This window comes from Nestor notabilis, unplaced genomic scaffold, assembly GCF_000696875.1.
Source record: "Nestor notabilis isolate BGI_N333 unplaced genomic scaffold, ASM69687v1 scaffold30094, whole genome shotgun sequence".
NCBI lineage: Eukaryota > Metazoa > Chordata > Aves > Psittaciformes > Psittacidae > Nestor > Nestor notabilis.
In genome coordinates this window covers 16,504-37,422 of record NW_009927395.1, presented here as the reverse complement: position 1 = coordinate 37,422, position 20,919 = coordinate 16,504, and the positions used below count along the sequence as shown (strand labels likewise).

Genomic DNA, 20,919 nt, shown 5'->3' with positions numbered 1-20,919 from the left:
ATAGTTTAACACTGGAAAAGATTACTTGAGTGTCCATCTATGGAGGCCCTCCTAAGCCACTCAAACGTTTATCAAGAATAATTCTATATGGTTGAGCCTATAGAGAAGTAAAGAGAAGCAGCAAATGCCCTCTCTAAAATTAGCCTGTAGTCTAATTTCTTAACCTATCCATAGAAGGTCGTGTGGAATTCAGTTCATATTTTATTCATTCAGCAGTTCTCCAGGTGTGTCCCTAATAGGAAGTGTTAACTCAGATCAAGCTATAAATGGAGAATGGCTTCATTAAATCAAAGTTGTGCATGGATAATCTAAGGTCACTTTCATTCTGAATCTATAGGGAAACTAAATGTACTTTGACTGTTTAAGTCAATACAAATTTATTTCCTAGGCATGATTTGCAGTGACCACATCTTCAAAATCTACACTTCTTCACTGCTCAAAATGAATCAATATATTGCTCTGAAGGGAGGAAAGGATGGCTTGAAGAAGTCCTTAAAGTTATCAAGATGACATACAAACATTGCATATTATCTGTGCAAAATAAGAAGTTAATCTACTACAGGTGAGCTGTGACTTTTCATTGAAAGTGTGTCCTTTTCTCATCCTTTTTTTTTGGCCAAGCATGCAAGCAGATGTGCACCGTGTCACAAAAAGTACTTTGAGGATACATGCTGTTTGCTTATGACTCAATACTAACTACAAGGAAACTAGGACACATTCTCGTTACACTAGTCTTGTTCTGTATAAAATATAACTGCAGTTGTGTTTGACTCTTCTGCTACCAAAAGGAGCCTCTTCCCAGTTTCACAGGTAACACAAATGACTAGAAAATGCAAACAATCTCTTCATGTACAGTTGTTCCCCACTGTCTATAAAATAAACGCTAACTAGCCTTTGAAAACCCAGTCTGTCAGAGGGGAAAATACTGCCAAACTGGGGAACAGATGCAGTAATATCTGAGCTTTGCCCTTTTAGAGCAACAGCGATTTGAATATACAAGGTAGTCGATAAGTATCATCTGGAAAGTCTGGTCTCCCTTACTTTCCCTGGCAGACTTCCTGGAGATTCCACGATACACTGACTTTCTCATCTAAGGGAACTGCTGAATATACAAGGCGCACACTCATTCTTTTTCCAGTCTTCATCAGATAAGTGTGTTATACTCCCAGATATGAAGGTCACCTTTCATATTACACGATGACAACCTACAGCCATGTAAAGAAAAACATGTAAGTCAAGGTAAGACAGTTGAGATCTTCAGCAAACATTGCAAAGCTTCATTATTAAATATATCCCTCAAATATAATCAAATGCTTCTAGCTTTATTTCTCTCCGTTACACAGTTTAACACTTAGCATAAACTGTTTCTCTGTGTTTTGGTTTAGGAATACACATACATACTGGAAAATATTTGTATGCCCAATGTAGCATTTCTAGTAAAACTTCCTATGGCCACCTAGTGGCCTAAATAGAATTGACCTATTAAAAATATTTAGGATTACACCAAGATCCTTGTTATCTAAAAATAAAACAAAAAGTACAAGGTCCATAGCTTTTGCATATATTTAAGATATAAATACTAATTTGTTTGCACAGTACATCCTTTAACACAATCTGAGAAATCAAATGGGGGAGGGCAGGAATTTTGTGTGAGAAAAACTAATAACAGAAAGCAAAATTAAAGTGGCCCTTAGGCAAAGGAAGAAATTGAGGGAGGAAAATATGAATCAAACCAATGATCTGAATGCATGAGTAAGTAAAGAACAGTCTGCACTATGGTTGCAAGTGTTATTAAATCTGCATGTGAGGAAATAAAGGAAGAGGGTACCATCAAAGAGAAAAAAAGAAGAAAGCTAAATGCTTGCATAGTGTGAAATGTCATGGAAATTCACCTGTTGTCCCCATTTGCAATAACTTAAATGAATATCACTTAAAACATCACACAGATTAAAGACATCTGTATATATTTCAGATTTCAATATTAATGCCAAAAATACATAGTATGATTTTACATAGGATTTATGCTACATTAGAACACTAAAGACAAACATCACTTGAGTATTAAATGAAACATTAAATATTAAATAACTGAAAAATAAAATAAAAAGTGTAAACACTAAACTAACTTGGGAATTTGCTATTGCAACACATCCAATGAAGTGGTTTTAAAACAGTACAAAAAGATTAGATTGAAGTATATTTCCAGTCTACTTGGAATACACAAAGCTCATTCCAGAAACCTTTTAAAAACTGGTCCAGGATCACATAAGAACCTTCTCTCTCGAGCGCTATTTTCATTCCTTTACAGACTTAACTTTATACTGCCACGTCTACCAATCTTCGCTCATAAGGAGTAATCAACAGTAAAATGAATACTTTAGTTTGCCATTGTTTGCTAGCATCTTGGTGAAAACTGAGGATTTGTTGGAGATTCAGTGTAAGATTTGAGTTCATATGCAGCGCCGCTATCAACTTCCATGGATTTCCGAGAGAATAGGAGCCTTACATCTCTGTGGAGGTAGATCTTTCCAGATTTAGAACTCTGGAACCTGAAAAGATACAAATATCTGTATTATCTAAACCAAAAGATTCATCTTTAAATATGATTGAATAAAATGCATTCCTTTAAGAGATTAAGGCCAAAAAACCCCAACATTTGAACACAAAAAATAAGTCAGTTAAAATGAAAGAACAAAGAATATAACCTAACATTTTTGATCTACTTTGTTTCCTTCAGCATGGACAGGTTCTGTTCCTAATCACCAATGTGGTGCACAGCTCTGAAAGTGGCATGGAATATTTGAAGTTCCCACTGCAACTTTGTATGTTGAAGATTTAAGTTCTCGGCAGTCTAGAAAGGCAAAAAGTGCTCTTCAGTGAACACTCCTGAAAACGTCCAGTGGGTGGCCTAAGCACACACAGAAGGGAAAGTTCAGCTATTGACAAAAACATATATACATATTAAGTATGTATCTCACTGTTAACTATTATACAGACTTCATTGCTCTCTTTATGAATGTACCAGCAAGGAGTTTACTACTGCTTTACACCACATGCCAAACTGAAGTCCAACTCAAGAATAGGTTGCCCAAGGAAGTTGTGAATGCTCCATCCCTGGCGGTGTTCAAGGCCAGGTTGGACAGAGCCTTGGGCGACATAGTTTAGTGTGTGGTGTCCCTGCTCATGGCAGGGGGGTTGGAACTACATGATCTTAAGGTCCTTTCCAACCCTAACTATTCTATGATTCTATTCTATGATTCTAAGAAGCAGTAGGTAGAGAGGGGTCTTTGCAGGCAGACAGAAAAGTTTTTTGCACTGAATAGAGAGCTATTTCAAAGAGACTACAGCTCACTGGCCTAATCACCAAAGTAAACAGCAGCCAGTTCCTGCGCCCATTTATCTTTTATGCTGTGACTAAACAGCCTGATTCAGGTCCTCCAAACCTGCCAGGAATGTGCCAGTTCCACTTTCCCTGAGATTTAACAACTATATATAGAGAGAAGAGATCTGCATTTCAGAGAACTGTATTCTATAGTCTTCATCTGGCAGAACTCCCTGATTTCCTTCCCTCAACCAGGAAAGGCAGGAGAGCCTAAAGACCGTTTCTTATGGCAGCTGATGTTAATGTCATTATCACCATGCCATGGTAAGGGAAAAAAAGCTATTGCTACTGTAACAGAAATAGAAACAGAAAAGCTACTGCTATTCTAATGACAAAATGATGCCATTACAAATGCTGAGAGCAGTGCACGCTGTATTATCCCCATGTATTACAATTTGCACAGATCTTTAATAAGCATTTATCATTGACCACACTGAAGCAAAAGTAGTATCTCTAGATTGAACCTAGCCATAATCAGGCTGAAATTCTGAGAGGTAGGAAAGAGACAGCTACAGAAGACCTGTCAAGGTTTCATCATCTGAGGCAGGCAGGTTGTAGAAATGGATTCTGTGCCCCCATTTCATTCAGGCAAGTGATGTAAAATAGCCCGTAGTCATCCCCACAGCCAGACAAAGGAAAATCCTGCTCTCCTAGATACAGCTGTCAAGGGCATTAAATGTGTTCGGGTCCAGCAGAATGCTCCTACTGGCTCCCACAGAGCTCCCATCCATCACTATTTATTTGCTTGGTGCTGTCAGTGTGAAAGCCCTTTACCCGATAGGCAGAGGAGAGAAGATTCTATCTTAAGACAAGACTCTGGAGGAGAGCACAAGGAGGACTGAAAGAGGCAAGGGACAAACTGAACACATTAACTCAGTTAATTCAGCATGTAGCTCTTCAGACATTTTAAAATGAAAAAAAAAATATTGAAAGATCTTTTGCAGCAAAAGTATGACTGAAATTAATTCATCCAGAACAGATAGATCTAGTTATCAAACCACCATCATAAAGCAGAGCTCAATTCCCATTTTACACATGGATCTATCAGAAAATAATTAGCAAGGTCTATTTTAAAACTTCTCAAGCTTATTATTTTCTATTAGTGCAAATTCTGCAAGACTCCCTTTGCCCAGAAAATAACACTTCCCTGTAACGTGGCTTTTCTGAGCATGACATTTCACAAAGATTGAGGATGAGTGGAGGCAGAATTCAGGATTCTTCTCATCTCTGCTTCCATCACCTAACTTTTTTCTTTGAGAAATGTTTGTCATGGTAATTGGGATTTAGAAATAGTGCTTTTCATACACGCAAATACATTGGAATAATCAAGAGACAACCATTACACACATCGCCCTTGAGGGGTGGTGATGGAGCGACCAGGATGGGACTGGCTCCAGAGCTGCGGCAGCTCCAGTAGTGTTGTGTAAAGGAATCAAGAAAAACACAACAAAGGTCTCTGACAGATGGTGTCCTAGGAACAGTTACAACAGACAAACACAGGAAGGCTTAAACACACAAATACCAGATGAGCTAGAAAGTCTGTCAGAGGAAAGAAAGTGATAAACATTACTGAAGAAATTACAAGTACAAGCACAAAACCCTTATAATATATTTCATAGGCCATCAAAATTCACAAAGAACAGAGTAAGCCACAGAAACGGAATAGAGCAGGATGATCACAAAAACATAGGTAGCAAGACATGTTTTGCAAGTGGAAAAGACTATACAACACAATCTGTGAAACGATTAGGACAAAGATACAGATTTCTAGATCAAGAAAAAAAGCTGAAAGATCAGAAAGATCAAGGCCCAACTGGTATATCAGTAATAGCAGGTACCTTCAGCTTCCACCAGTAAATGTATCATATGCCACATTAGAAATTTTTTTTCCTTTTTTCAAGTTTCTTAATGCCTTAAGGAATCACTACTTCTAACAACCAGTTTCAAGCTTACCCTCCACCTAGCCTTCAGTAACAACCCCTGTTTAGCAGTTAAGCAATGACGATTATGCTCCATGCAATTAAAAGAGGCAATGTCAGTAACTAAAGCTGTTGACCAAGCTCTAAAAACTTCAAAAATGCTGAGCTCTGGGCAGGTTAACTGTTTAATTGTCTTTTATAGGGATGCCAGAACGTGACCTAGAAACCTAGATGGTCATCGCCTTCACGACACTGGGCAGAAATGAGGCATGAGCAGAGCTGGACTCACAGCTCTTACGCTCATGTAGGTTTAATTACAATGCAAAAATCATTGCTTCACTTACAACAAAAAAATTGATCCCAAAAACATCTCCAAGAAGCGACTTAAAGTGCAGATGCAGCTCTTCATTTTCTTATAGTGAATGAAGCTCAGCTGTCTGTGCAGGCTGCATTTTATATCTCAATACTGTAGCTGTAGGTACAAATACAGTCTAATGGCATATTGAACAGTAGCTCAAACATAGAGAACTGCATGCAGAAGCTGCATATACAATAAATCTGACATTTTAAAGAGTGTTATAGAAAATCTGGCCGCCAATGTGAAGTTCCAGACCTGTGCAAGCATTTTTGCTGCATTACCACTTGAAAAGAAGCTTTCATAATGTGAGTGCTGACAACTGTGATTAAGGCCTCGCAAGCAGATGCGACCACAATGCAGCTTACTGGTGGTGACTTCATTTGTTTTTTTGAGCAAAATTTCAACATGTAAGCTTAAGATGCTTGTTTCCAACAACTGCTGCAACTAAAACTGAAAGGCTGTTCTAAACCAACTTGAGTAACAGGAAAAAATCTGAATAGTTTAGATTTTTTAAGTTTGTATATAAGTTTTCAATAAAGCAGGTTTGAAGGAACATTGCTGCTTTTAAAAATGAAGTTTGAAAACCAACTCACATAGAAATTAATATACTTTTTAAGCTCTCCTAACTAAAATCCATCTTTAGTAAAGAAGGCTACTTAAATTGACAACTGAGACTTTTAAAATCTGAAGTACTCTATAATAAACCACAAGATAGATCAACATAAACTCCCATAATATTTCAAGGAGTTTTGTAGTTCTTCAATTGTGAGAAAGGACCCACTGTTTGGGTTCATCTCCGAAGCAAAAAACTTCTGGCACACTCTGCAGGTGCTTGTACTTTCCAAAGTAAGCAGGTAAGCATAATTTTTTTCAGCCAGAAATGGATGCATTTCAGATTACATATTATATATCCATGAGTTGATCCCTACTAGATGTCTGAAAGCTGAGCTAAATTGTACAGGTATTTCAAAACTGGAAGAATCAAAATAGCATTTCTGTTTCTCAGTAGGTATCAGAAATAGGAAGCTCACAAAAGAAGATTTCTAGCTATAAAAGCCAACAGAGAGGAAACCAGGTTTGCCTTCAAATAGAAGTAATTATTGGGCCAGTCTACAACAAATTTACTAACTACATCAAAGCAAAAATTGAAAGGTACTCCTTTACAAAGGTACAAGTCTACTCCTCTCCATGCCTGTATGCCAGACGTGGCTGGCCACAGATTTTTGGCCACCTCTGCAGCTGATGCCTGTCCTCAGTTCCTCTGCATCAGTTAGCTCAACATTACAAGTGAATGGAGCCTTTTATTTGGCCTACACACTCTTTTTCAGACTTTAGCCCAGAACCACATTTTTCAGTTAGACATGGCAAGTTAGTGTGGCCTGAAAGGGTGAATTTCAATCCAGGCTAGACTTCAGAATGAAAACACAGTTCAGCAGCCTCATCAGGATGCTATTTTCAAACTCCAGTAAACCAACACGCATTTTTTTATGACTGTCATCTTTCATTTAATGGGAAAGCTTGGCCTGGAATCACTGCCCTAGACAGTTGTGTTTCAGAAGTCTGCTGGGTAGAAATAAGCACCACTAAATAGGGAAAATAGTACGTACCAGAAATAATTCTACAACAAGTTAAAGAGAAAGGTGTAAGAGATTTGATTTTGTTTGGCTTGCTCACTCCAGAATGTCAGCTGCCATTGTTTTTTTCCAAGTGCTGCAATGAAAGCACTGGGTCTGCACATACATGGTTTGTTTACTACAATAATGCAGGCAAAAGTCTGCAAACTGGAGAAGGACAGAGTATATCCACCATTCCTCCTTTGTTTCAAACTACAGTCTCCAGAACATCCCAAGAGCAGCACCACAGTATCTGGTTTCAGGCAGTGCTTTGTAAATCATTTAAGGAAGATTGTGTGAATATTTTATAAAGTGAAAGGCATTATCAGCAGTATTGCATCATGGAACAGGTATTTACATTTTTTACCACTAAACTCTGTATTTTTAGGAGTAACTCAGAATGCTTTTCATGTTACAAGCTACTGTGGTCAAGAGGCATGTGTGTGGGACACTGGGCACTTTCTCTACATTGATCCTTAGTTTTGGCTTTTACCCATGTAACATCCACACTCACTATTTCCTGTAACCTCAAAAAAAGTACATTGATCCAGCCACAACTAAATCTCTCTTACTAAGAATTAAGCTTTACAAGGCTATATATAATACTTCAGTGCCAAAAGAGAGCTTTATATTTTAACTTTGTTTCTCCCGGAGTCCAAATTATTTATTAGCTCTTCTTCCTCTACTGTTTAGCTTCAAGACCAAAGTTAAAGGCATTCTTTTTGTAAATAAATCTGTATTCAGAAAGGTTGGCTGGGAAAGAAACCATGAGATACATTTTGTAAGGTATTTGGGGTTTTTGTGGGTTTGATCGTTTGGGTTGTTTTGATTTTGGGGGCTTTTTTTTGTTAACTCTGAGGAGCTTACCTCAGATGTATGAGGTAGCGTAGTAGCCTTTCTTCAGTCTGTTGACTGTTTTCTTTATTGACAGTTCTCTTGACTTCTCGTCTCACAGGAACAGAAAAAGTTCTTTGCCGTAGGAATGTTTGATGATTAGCTGGCATTTCTCTCAAGTCATAGATCACCACAAACATCTTCACCACAGTTTTGTTAGGGTTAAATAAGGTCTGAAAAGACAAACAGTTCAATGCTATACTCCTTAGAGATGGCAAACTAGTAAAAAGCAAATGAGCAAACAACAAAAGCCAAACAAACTCCACCTGCCAAAATAGTCACAGTCCTCTATGCACTTTGTTCTGGTGCCATATAGAAACATTTATGTAAAAACATTGTGCAGTTTTTCTGGCTTTCAACACTTCAGCTACAAGCAATTCCCACTTTTAAATATAATACTAAACACAACCTAATTTGAATGAAACACTAGTATATGAATACTGTTTTGCTAGTCTGCATCCCTCCCCATTTTGGCTTATTTTTCCAGTCAGCTTTTTGTCTACTCTATTTTCTAGAGACAATATGCTCACAGGAAGCACAGTGGTGGGCTTTGCTGTTAAATCTGAAATGTGTTACCCTGGACCAGGTTCTTAAAAGAAAGAGGCAGATCTTTAGTTTTAAGCAATGACTGTGATTTACTTTCCAATTTTATTAGGAAAAAATAGGTGGTGTTAAAATGTTACAAAATTTAGATACAACTGAGTATTTAATCCCTTTAGAAGGATTTCAGAATTTGGACTGTGGCCTAATTACTTCTCCTTTACTTGTTCAAAGCCACAGTGTCCCCAGCTGTTCTTAATCTTCAGTAACTGATTGTAAGTCTCTTCACAGCACAGATGGGTTCAAAGGTTGGGAGTCTTTATTTCTGGTTTGAATAACTGCAGTACCTACAGAGATGTACCATTTCCACTGCTAGCTTCATGCTCATCTCCAATAACCCCACCTCCTCTGCATGACTTTCTTGATATTAGTGGTTTCATGGCACCCTTATCTGCTGAGTACATACCACTTGTATTGTTCCTGAAGGCGGTACCCGATAACCCCTTTTACCAAGGGACTCTAAAGTAATTACACCCTAGGAAAAAAAAATAATAGTAAAAGACACATTTAATTCACAGGGAGAAATAAAACAAATCAAAACATTCTATTCATGTAATTGCATTCATTAAAAACAAAACCAAACCAAAACCAAAACCTAGTAATGTATAAGAACTAAAATCTAGAGAAGGCAATACATTTAAGATGCAGCTAAAAATCAACAATAGGGGCCTTACAGATACATTGGCAGATCATTAGAAGCTGTGCAATAAGTAGTATATTCTCATCTTGAAAAAATCCAGGTTGCTGCATCTCCAAACTAGCAGTCAGGGAGCTATGGCAAAATAGAGCTTTCTTTAAAAAATGGCTTCTAAGTTAAAAGCTTTGTCTCCTCCTTTCCATTTTTACATCACCTACAATCATACCAATATACTCCAAATCTCAAAGAACTGATTTCTGCTCTTCAAAGCAGCAGCAGATGCACTTAATCTTCCATTCTAATCCAAACTTTAGCAATAATGACATCTGCTTTTGTACCAGCTGTGATCTACAGAGCGTCTGAGTGTGCTGGAACACTGCTGAGGCCACCCTTAGGGTACTGCCCTAGAGCACACGTTTGATTGACCTGCAGTGCACAGCTGTTGTACCTCACTGCACTGGACTTAAATTCCCCAAACCCCCAAACAACAACAACAAAGACCCCAGGGCAGAGAAACTAGCTATACAAACAGGAACAATGTTTCTGATGATGGAGGCACTATACAAATGTGTATTAATCCTAGGAGACTTAGCCATAATAGCGTGTTTAGAGCGTGCAGAAAAGCCTGAAACAATGAAACTCAGCTAGGAAAATAAGCAATGCTACTTTAACCATTTGAGGAACATCAGAATCCCTTCACCTCCTGGAAAATCACATGAAATAATCTAGAAAAATGAAAGCAAAACAACAGATACTTCTTTGCAGTGGTTAAGAGAAGACATACACAAGTTTAAACTCAAACTTAACTTGTAAAGCCATTTCATTTTCTGAAGGCTGTTTTCATTGTTCTGACCTTCTGTCAGAAACAGAAGGTGAGAAATATGTTAAGTGCCATTAATCTAGAATCTAAACATTGGGATAATCAGATGTTCAACACTTTACTTACATGTTTAAATGGACTATTTACCATATTTTAGACAGACATATGCATCTGACAACCTCTAAAACTTAGTCACCCAGGTAACACAGGTTCTTTAACTGGCATACAGAACAAATCTAGCCATCTGATTCAGTGCTATCATATGAGACATCGTTTGCTTCTTACAAGGAAGCATGCTTTTTACAAGCAAGCACTTTCAGACTTCTAAAACCCATGCTATCATTGCAGAAATGTGGAACAGAATTAGCACACAAATACTGAGAACACAAGTACTGTGCCGGGTGTTAACATCAGCAAACCATACAGATTGTGAGTGTGCCACGTGCCACACCAGCTCAGAGAGTATTTGCTTTAAAAGAAAGGGCTGAATAACTTCTGTGCCTGAAGTCTCTATCAGCAAATATACCTTGGCCTGCACCTAACCCACTCTGGGAGTGGTTAGTTGCCCAGGGCAGCTGCTTGTTGGGACAACAAAAAGTATCCCATTAAGTCCAGCTATTGCCTCACTGCCTATTTTAAGTTAGGTGGATAAAAAGAGATGGTGGGGGTTGATCACTCCAGTGTGGAGGGAGACAAATATGTCCAATATTCCAAGGTGAGGGCAGTTGGATGGTGAGACAGAGCAATGGGAGGAAAAACACCAGTTTGGGAAAGGAAGAAGGGACAGAACTCCATCATATGCAGCTGAAAATAACTCAGATCCCTTCAAACCCACTTGCTAAACATCTGCTTACCGAGGTCTTGTTCTTCACCTCCATCTATCAGAATTTATGTAAAATAAATCCAACCACACACTTACCATGTAAGGAGAGGGCGCATTATCATCTGAAACACTGTAGAATGACACTTCAACTGGCAGAGTCATGTGTGTGGGACAAAAGACTCCACTTGCTCCTACTTCTGCTGTGAAACCTTCCACGACGCCGAGCGGGTCTAAGCGAAAATTCAGGACAGATTCCTGAAAAACAAAACACATACAGCTTAGGTTGGAAACACCTCAGAACACAGCAAAACTAAGCAACAAACAAGGGTACAAGTTTACATAAGAACTTGGGTCTGTCCTAAGGTGACCTGCCAAAAATCAACACTGAGCCAAGAATTATGATAAACATCAGAACATTTAGGGGATGATATGGGTTTAAGAGAAAGCATCATCTACAACCAGTCCTAAGGTGACCTGCCAAAAATCAACACCGAGCCAAGAATTATGATAAACATCAGAACATTTAGGGGATGATATGGGTTTAAGAGAAAGCATCATCTACATCCAGTCTTCGTCCTACTGAAACTGAAGCAAAAGCCCAGATAACTTTATTGCAGCAGGATCTAGGCGTGATTTTCCTTGGCATATACTATTGGGGAAAAAAAATAAATAAATCTAGAATCTGTAACTTTCCTCAACATACAACCCGTTAATGCACTTGCTATCAGTTGTTGGTGTCTGATGTGCTACACAAAGTGAAAAGCTGGAGGCCACGCTTGAAATACATTCTGTTTACTCCACTGATTCAACACAGCTTTTGTGATCAAATAGTTTTTAAGAGTGAAAATGTAAATCCCTTTTTCTAGGTATATGCATGAACAATTACAGATTATTAAATCTTACTTAAGACAACAGAACACCTCCTCACTTGACCATAGTGGGAAATAAAAGTTAAGCAATGCGTTGTATCTGAATCTCTGAAATAGAAGATGCCTGGGGTGTGAAATATGTGCCCTTACAGCTGGAAATTAAAACAAATTTTATTCAATTTAATTATAAACTTTTACATTGTAATCAGGCTGGCATTATTCACAGTGAAGTACTTTTAAAAGCAGTTCAGAAGAATAATAAAAATACCACAAGAATTCTAGAGAATATGCAATACCTCAAAGTTTCCCAGAAGGCTAAGACTTGTTACTGGTGGAGCACTAGAACTTAGAAATGGTTTCCCATGGCTCTCTGGATCCCTGTCTCTGTTTATACATTGTTGTGGGCTATTAATAAAAAAAAAAGACAGAATAAATATAAAGGATAAAAGCATTTGCTTTTGTCTTCTGGGTACAAAGAGCTCTAGAAAGAATCATTTACTTACTGTATTACAAAATGTTGTCCTAAAGAAGTAACAGTTGAACATTGCCTGGTTAATACTTTAGCAAAACATTTTCAAGCTGACTGAAAAAATACTTTCACAAGTTTTACATTACAGGGGATAATGACAATAAAAATGTAGGCTGTTCATTAACTCCATGAACAGGAACCAAAGTATCAGATTATTCTCTCTTGGATGAAGGTATTTTTGTCTCGTATCCTGATGTTTCTAATACCAAAATTAGTAAACTGTACTAAAAGCTGTTTATATTAAGTGTATTAATGTATAAAAGGCCATGGTCAGTTCCTTTTATAAGGCAGAATGTTTAACCCATTCAACACCAAAACGTAACACAAAAATAACACTGACTCGAAGAAGAAGCAACAATTACTGTATTTTTTGTTTGAAAACTCAAGTGTATATGACAGCATACCTACCCCAGGCCAGAGTTCGTCCTGGCAGCAGCTCTCATACCGTGGTAATGTCCCAGAGCTGTGCTAACCTCGAACCCCCTGGGGCAACTCAGCTCCCAAGGCTTATTTCAAAATAGGGATTCTTTTTGAGAGGCCCCCATTTTCTGTCCTTGCTAACACGCTTTGTGGTTGCATATGGATGTGTCTCCCCAAAAAATCTTAATGTTGCTTGTAAATAAAACACACCTTCTTGCAGACAGACATTTCAACTGCAGCAGTGATGAATCCAGATCAAAGCACCCAGACTGTGTTTTCCTTTGAGGAACCTCAAAAGGGAAAGAACATGCTCATTTGAAAAGTGTACCGCTAGCAAGGGCAATTTTGCCAAGTAAGCACAAGTTTGCCAATAATTTTCATGACCTTACAGAACTATAAACACAGAGCAGAAGAAAGTAATTCCTGTACATTCTAAACCTAGTGAAGAAAATTCTGAAATTATTAATGACAGTACTGTAAATTCTGATTAACAGGAAGTACTGAAATAAAGACTCATTCAAGAGGCTGATGTGTCTTTAGAATGGTAGAGAACATTACTAATACACAGGCTGCAACAATTTCCATCCAAGTTCCCTGAAAATATCATAGCCTTTACAAGCACTGAAGAATAAAACATGTCATATGTTGATTACAAAACATCACTACTTCAGTAGTTTTAATTGGGACTCCCTTATTCTTTAAAGACTCTCAACAACCTACCAAGAGCTGTAACACTTCCCCAATGTCCTCCTGTCTTATCACAGCAGCTTTGTATCACTGAGTCATTCAATGACATCTCTGATTGCTGAAGAATATACAGTACAAACTGTTCACAGAAACAAAAGCTTTGGAACAATAGGCGATCAGGTATTAATAACTCATACAAAAACTCTTAAATGACAAAATATGTTAGCTTACAGGAATTTTCAAAATGCTTTCTTCTGTGCTCTAAAATAACACCAAAGCTTTTTTTGCTGTAGAATTTTCTAATGTCACCTTTTGTTAATCTTGATAGGATCTCAACAACTACCTCCTTAATATTCTCTTTTCCAGAATTATTGCTCAACTTCATGTGAGTGTTAACTCTCAAATTTCCACTTGCAAGAGTATTCATTCTGACACTGGAAGTAAACACACACACTTCATCTAGGTAATCTGTCCATTTTTCTACCGTACACAGATATTAAAAGAACAAAATACTTCCTTTCTCAGCTACAGCTGTTATAACTTCCACGATAACTTACAGGACTTGAAAGCAGAGGCAATCCAGTTCTGGGATGAAAAGCCTTGGTTGAAGTTCCATCCAAGGATCGAAAATTATGTTTCCGCCATGTATTTGTGTGTTTTAGAGACGGTGCTTTCTGTCAGCAAAACAAATTTACTCAAGATCAATGGGATATTCAATGGCCTATCATGGCAATACTTTCCTTGCTGTAATGGAGAGGACTTCTGACTCAGGTGGATCTGCATCTCACTAGCATATTATGAAATACTCGGTATAAATACACCTTGACTCAATCTACAGTCGCAGAGACTGGTCACTAAAGATTACATACTGTATTGAGACACTGGTGTACTTACAAAATGACAAGATGCCTAACTGCTGTTCATAATGCTATCACCATAAGCAGAATAAGATAACGTTCTTCTCAATGTTAAGCTTAATTATAAGCTGGTACGGGGAAGGCATTACCGGCCAAACATTACTTCAGACCAAAGCAACAGTAACAACATACTGCTTCCTACAAAGTCAGACTTAAATCTGTGTTCATCTTGGTCCTTAGCAGATATTGGGTACAAGCTATGTGACCAAGCAGCTATAGGAATTGTTTTTTCCTCTATGTATTTACCTGTACATCTGGGTTCTTCAGCCGCTCACACTTAACTACATTGTCTTCTGTAGGTTTCTTCTGAGAAGTGCTTTGTGAATCGACGCCTATTGGGTCTTCATTCTCATCATGTGCAGTTTTTGTTTTATCTTGTTTGGTTTTGTTTTTGAAACTGTCATGGTCTTTATTTAAATAATTCTCAATACTAATAAGCTGAGTGTTTTGCTCATAAATAATTGGTTTTTTTGAGTCCTTATCTAAACACTTGAGCTCATTTTTGTGCAAAGAGTCAGAAACCTGCATCACAGTTGCCTTTTTTGTACCTTCAAGTATTCTGCATTTATCTATCTGTAAATTGTTAAAAAAACTGTCCGTGCTGTTGTTCTCATTAATAACTGTTCTTTCTTTAAGTCTATTTGTGCAAATCTGTTCATCGATGTTACTGAAATTTGAACACTGTTTAATTCTGTTGGTTATCTGGTCTTTCTGTGCACAACCAGAATGTTTCACTTCCAATTTATCTGGCAATTCAGATTTATTTTCTTTAATACATGATGATGACGTGTGAATGTTAGTAAATGCATGAGAAGTTTTATTTGAAGTCTGATGAAATGCATTGCGGACAGCTTCACTGGGTTTTGCTAAAACTAATTTTCTTCTTGCTTGGAATTTCAGAGAAGGCTTCAATTCTCCATCAAACCTAGAAGGGCTGCTAGGAGTATCAGGTGTCTTAGTCCTTGATTTACTGCTGTCTTCTAACAAATTAAAATCGGATTTAGTAAAAGAAACAGAAGATGGCTCCTTGCCTTTCTTCAGCAAATTTTCATCTTCATATGTACTTCGGAAAATCTTTGAAGTAACTGGGCTAGTTTCATGGCCTTTGAAGGGATGTCCAGTAACATGAGAAGTAGCTGGATCACAATGAATCAAATGTTGGGCAATCCTTGCTATCACCTCCTGCCGTTCCTGGAGCAGAGAATCGATCAGAGGATTACCCTCTCCTGCCAACTGACGGCCACAATGGTTCACTGGGACACGGGAATCCAGCAGTGTGATCTCTGGTATTGCTCTAGTTTTGCGTTCGCCACCATTCTCTTGTATTGCATTGTCTAAGTTGGCAATAGAAACAGGGGAGGTCTCCCTGCCTTTCCTTGGCAAGTTTTCGTCTTCGTAAGTACTCCGAAAAGCTTTCGGTGTACCCAAGCTGTTTTCATGTATGTTGAATGGACGTCCAGTAACAACTGGTGAAGTAGCTGGATCACAGTGAATCAAGTGCTGAGCAATCCGTGCAATGACTTCTTGTCGCTCTTGAAGTAAAGAGCCTATCAAAGGATTGGCTTCTCCTGTGGGCTGATGAGAGCAATGACTATTTGAAACACGAGAATCAGCTAGGGAAAAGGATTTAAAAGTTCTGATAGGTGCTTCATGAGATTGTGTCTTACTATCTGCTGTAGCATTAAAGCACTGAACTTTAGACTGCGATGCCCCGAAGTCAGATCCAAGCCCAGCAGATGGATAAAGTTTTAAATTTCTGATAGATGTGGTAAATTCAGGTGTCTTTTTTCCATTAAGTTGGCTTTCAGGTGTCACTGTCCACGTCTGTTTCCCACAGAAGCGCTGTGGACTGGAGGTACTGCATTGCTGTGCCGCAATGGAATCACTGTGCTGATGTAACTTACGCTCCTGCATTCTCTTTTCGTAAAAGCTAAGGTTGGTGTGAATACTACAGGTCAAAACTGGGTAGTTCGATTGTCTGGGCAAGGACTGGACGCTGACTCTCAAGGCCACGTTGTGAGAAACGTTTGGAACAGGAAAGACATGCTCAGTTGGTGTCTGGGAAAACTTCCATTGCAAGTCCACATCTGCAGCGCTCACCCTGAAACAGTACAGAAAGGCATTTACAGAATTATCTAAATGAAGAGTCTTTAATTATCTACTTCATAACACAAATGTCTAAGTAAAAGCACTAGAGACACCAGCAACTGCCGTACTTTGCTAAGTATATGAATCCTATACAACCACCAAAGAACTGGGCCAACAACGTGGCACTTTCTGAACGCAAACAGGAAAGCTAGAGGGAAGGATGGTTTTAAGACAAGTTGCAACAACCTGCAAACAGCAAATGAGGTTTTTTTCCATCCCAGACATACCTGTACAGAATGTTTCGGGGAACAGCACCATGTGAAACACTCAGCCACGCACTTAGCTGAGAGAAGAACACAAAAGAGCGAACAGCCAATAAAAGAGTCTTCTCTTCAATAAATCGATCTCCACTCCTGAAATGTATTAAGAGAAACACACGGATATTGGCGAGATTATACACTATGAGAACTAGAACATTTTCCAATCTTCATTCTGAAAATAAAACGCAGCTGAATCAAGCAAATCAATGAAACATTGAAGATTACAGAGCCTGGTTTGTTTTTATCCACATACTAATTTATACAATTTAACATAACAAGTCATGTATAAGAATTTTCAGCTAGGAGCATTTCATATCCCGAATTGCACAGTGTGCACTGCTGAACGTATGAGTACAGGAAGACTATGATTAAAAGATGTTTAGATTTCATTGGTAAATAGTGGTTTTCTTAGATCAGTCCTCATGGCTAAGGGCCAGTTCAAAACTGCTAACTCATTTAAGGACTTAAATATGCCAAGATTCTTGCAACTATCAGCTATTCCTCATATCCAACTTACTGTCGAGGAACTGGCTCCAAAATCCACCTTTCTAACAGCAATGCATCTTGTTTGATTGCAGGATCATTTAAATCATTCCCCTCAGTGGTGGGCCCTTCATCGCTATAGCAACAGTCTGGCAGTAGCATCACTTCTACCATGATTGGAATATTGTTCTTCCACAGGAGCATAACCTCAGATCTGGTTCGCCTGGCTTGACGACACTGAGGCAAAGAAGAAATGTCAACGTATGCAAGCCATAAAAATACTAGCCAGATTTAAGTCTACTTTATAAACACGTTCCAAAGTGCTGGAAAAGGCTAAGGGTCAAATTCTGTAAACCAGGTTTCACTAAATCAGAGACAAGATTCCAGAGCTATTAGATGAAAAATAATTAAGAAATCCTTTACGGTTGCCGTTTTAGCAACTTCTGTAGAAAGTTAAATTAAAAGGAGAACATAAAACCACATTTCCCCAATCACTATACTTTGCTACCTTGTACTTCTCTCTCCACAAGTCATCCTCTTGGATGGACACACTCAAGCAGTATCTTTATAAATTCTGTGTCTTGGAGTGGGCTAACTTCTACATGATTAATAACTTAAATTCACACAGTACTTAGGAACTTTTACTTGAAATGGGGTGCTCCAGCCTTACTCCCGAACAGAGTGGCTAGATTTGTTGTGTTCATGTTTTTTGGATCACTAACTTTTCAATAATACCTGAAAAAGCAAGAAGTTAGGCTCAGCCTACATTTTCTCAAAAAAAAAAAACCCCAAACCAAACCAAAAAAACACCCAAACCAAACAGACCAAGAATGCTAAGAATAGCACTCACCATTTGCATAATAAAGACTCAAAAATGTACTGCACTGAAGTAGTCGTGCAGAATTTCATGTTCAAGGATAAAAGGCTTAATGATCTCTCATTTTAAGGACAGCTCTATTATTAGTATGATACTGAATTACATACTCATTTAAATGCGGGACTGACAGAAAGCAATTGTTATTCATGCTAAACTGTGACTCTACCATGGGGGGTTCTCAGCTGACTCTAATCAGGGTAGCAAGGATGCCCACCATGACACAAATTGAAATGGGTACCATCATACCTGAGCCAGTTTGTCGCTGCATTCATGCTTAGTTGTTGGCAGCTGACCTGATTGTGCCGGCGGGCAATGAAAGCCCTCTGTTCTGCCCTTGATTGAGTACTCGGGCGTTCGACCTTCAGTGATCAGCAAGGCCAAGGAGACCAGGAACTCCTCAGCTTCATACTCAAAGTATTCATCCAAAGTATCTGTCAGTTCAAAAAGACAAAAAAAAATAATGACATCTGCTGTATAAGCTTTCAGTTGTTGGCTCACCCCACAGTTTGTTTCAATTTACATTTAAAATGAGAGCTATGGGAAATGGATCTTTGTATCAGACTGGCTGCACTCCCTGTAAGTTACTGTACCACCACAAAACAACTTTCCTCATCCCATAACACTGTCGCTACAGGTAGACAAAATTAGAAATACTCTGAAGAAAGATTTATATAGTAACTGGTCAATGCACCAGATGTCAGCAGTGCTGAGAAACAATGGTTTGTGTTGTGAACCACAGCTGGATCACAGCTTCCCTAGGAGAAAAAAGTTTCCTGGGTTCTGGTAGGAGAAGTCTGATGGCAATATAACTTGGCATTGTTAGTATCACAGGATAGAAAGAAATCACAATACATCATAAAATACATTAAAGATTGAATAAGGAAAAAAAATAGAAATATTTACTTCTATTGGAAAAAGTGGGACACAATGTTCTTGAAGTTTTTTATTGTGAGTCCCTCCTGCTGAGAGCAAGGCTTACTTGAGAGGTCCATTTTCAGTTACCATTAACGCATAGGAAAGGTTCCCAAGAAACATACAGAGTATTCATTGTTTTGTACCATGGTCAGTCTAAACTTGTGCAAAGAATTAAAACTCAACAAGTCTCCGCAGACAAAGCAGCAGCTGGCATTGCTCTCCATGAATTACCCTGGCACACTCTATTCCCACAGAGGTAGGATGTCCCCTGATTTTATGGTCTTCTATAGAGCACCCTTCTCCTCCTTCTCCCTCATCGTGAGGATGTCATACATCATTCAGATTCAAGCACAACCACATCGTGTCATTCCCTTCTCTGCTTAGAAATACTTAAATTTCAAAATCATTTCATTATTGAAGAGGTTACAGGAAAATCTCTTTTCTGAAAAAGCTAATATACTTCTACTTCAAAGTCTATTTGAAAGCAGCAAAGTAAAGCAGGTAGAGGCAAGGCTGCCAGCAGTTCTTCACCTTTATTTTCATGCTTTAGGGGGAAAAAAGCATATGATATCTTTACAGTTTTAGCTTAAATGTCCTAAGTCATCCAACAAAACTGCCACAAGACAGAGTTAATTTCTATTCATGTTTTGATTACCATGCATAAAATACCTTTCTACTTGGAAAAAAAAGAAAGTCTCTTTTGTCTTCATTCCCTAATAGCAGAGCATTTGGCAGACATTGCAAGACAGACTTGAGAGATCCATACAAGAAGGGATGCATGAAACAAAAGCTCCAATTAAATGTGCAATTACCTGCATATGCAAATTGTAAAGTGTGTAAAACTAGCTTTTGCATGTACATATTTGCCTAGCCCAGGCTTGTACAGACCCCAGGGCTTATAGCCTTTTTGATGGATATACATAAAGTAAATAAGAGAAGCCAGCCCACTGCCAGGGAACTCAATTCATTACATAGTCATCCTCATCTTTACTGACTCTTTTCCCCCTCCCTTTTAAAGGAATGCACTTACACAGTTGCTTTCAGTGGCAGGGATGGGCTATAACTGGGCCCCACTTTGCACTGTGTGCCATATGCAGCCAGTGGTGCAGCACTCCTGACCCACACCAGACACGCCACACTTGCATGCACACATCTAGAAGAAGGTGCCAGCCACTGGACTGCCACAACCAGCACAGGTCCTGTGGCTCCATCCTCCAGGTGGGAGCAGAGAAGGGGCTCTTCTGACACAGCTGCCTGCCCCCACCCTGGGGAGCACCCTGAGCAGGAAGGGACCGCAGGCCCTGGAAGAACAGGGTGCTGCCAGGACAATTCATCTGGCCACTGCCTGCCCTGAAGAAGGCAGAAGAAAAGCCAGAGAACAGATGAATTGCCCTGGAAGACCCCAGATGGCACGTGAACAATTCATTAAATCATCTGGCACGAGTTAAAATGGTCATTCATCTGACGGATGGCAGAAAATGACTAATAAAGGGTGCATGAAAGGAACAGTAAATAACAGAGAACAAGATACTTTGGTGGTGATATGAGTCACCTTCAAAATTAGGCACCTGCATTTTTTTTTCCCCCTTTTCTTCCAGCTGAAAATCTGGTGAGCAACAGGCAAATCATTCTTGTGGATAGGGAAATGGGATTTGCTAGGACTCCGAGAAGGATTTGCTATTACAGCTGACCAAAAACATAACGGCAGCATTATCTGTCTAGAACAGGGTGCCCAGAGAAGCTGTGGCTGCCCCATCCCTGGCAGTGT

At 38.8% G+C, this 20,919-nt stretch overlaps 1 protein-coding gene across 1 annotated transcript; it reads right to left on the bottom strand.

Annotated features, from left to right (window-relative positions):
- Positions 1 to 1,301: 1,301 nt before the first annotated feature.
- On the bottom strand, positions 1,302 to 18,662 carry FAM214A (family with sequence similarity 214, member A). The gene is made up of 11 exons (XM_010014045.1): positions 18,483 to 18,662; positions 17,394 to 17,596; positions 16,844 to 16,969; positions 14,711 to 16,569; positions 14,109 to 14,218; positions 13,075 to 13,154; positions 12,212 to 12,320; positions 11,143 to 11,301; positions 9,173 to 9,241; positions 8,140 to 8,339; positions 1,302 to 2,549 (listed from the first exon to the last, which is right to left on the bottom strand). Exons 2-11 carry the CDS (start codon positions 17,561 to 17,563, stop codon positions 2,396 to 2,398), a joined length of 3,036 nt encoding a protein of 1,011 aa, XP_010012347.1. The 5' UTR covers positions 17,564 to 17,596; positions 18,483 to 18,662; the 3' UTR covers positions 1,302 to 2,395.
- Between the last annotated feature and the right edge of the window lie 2,257 nt (positions 18,663 to 20,919).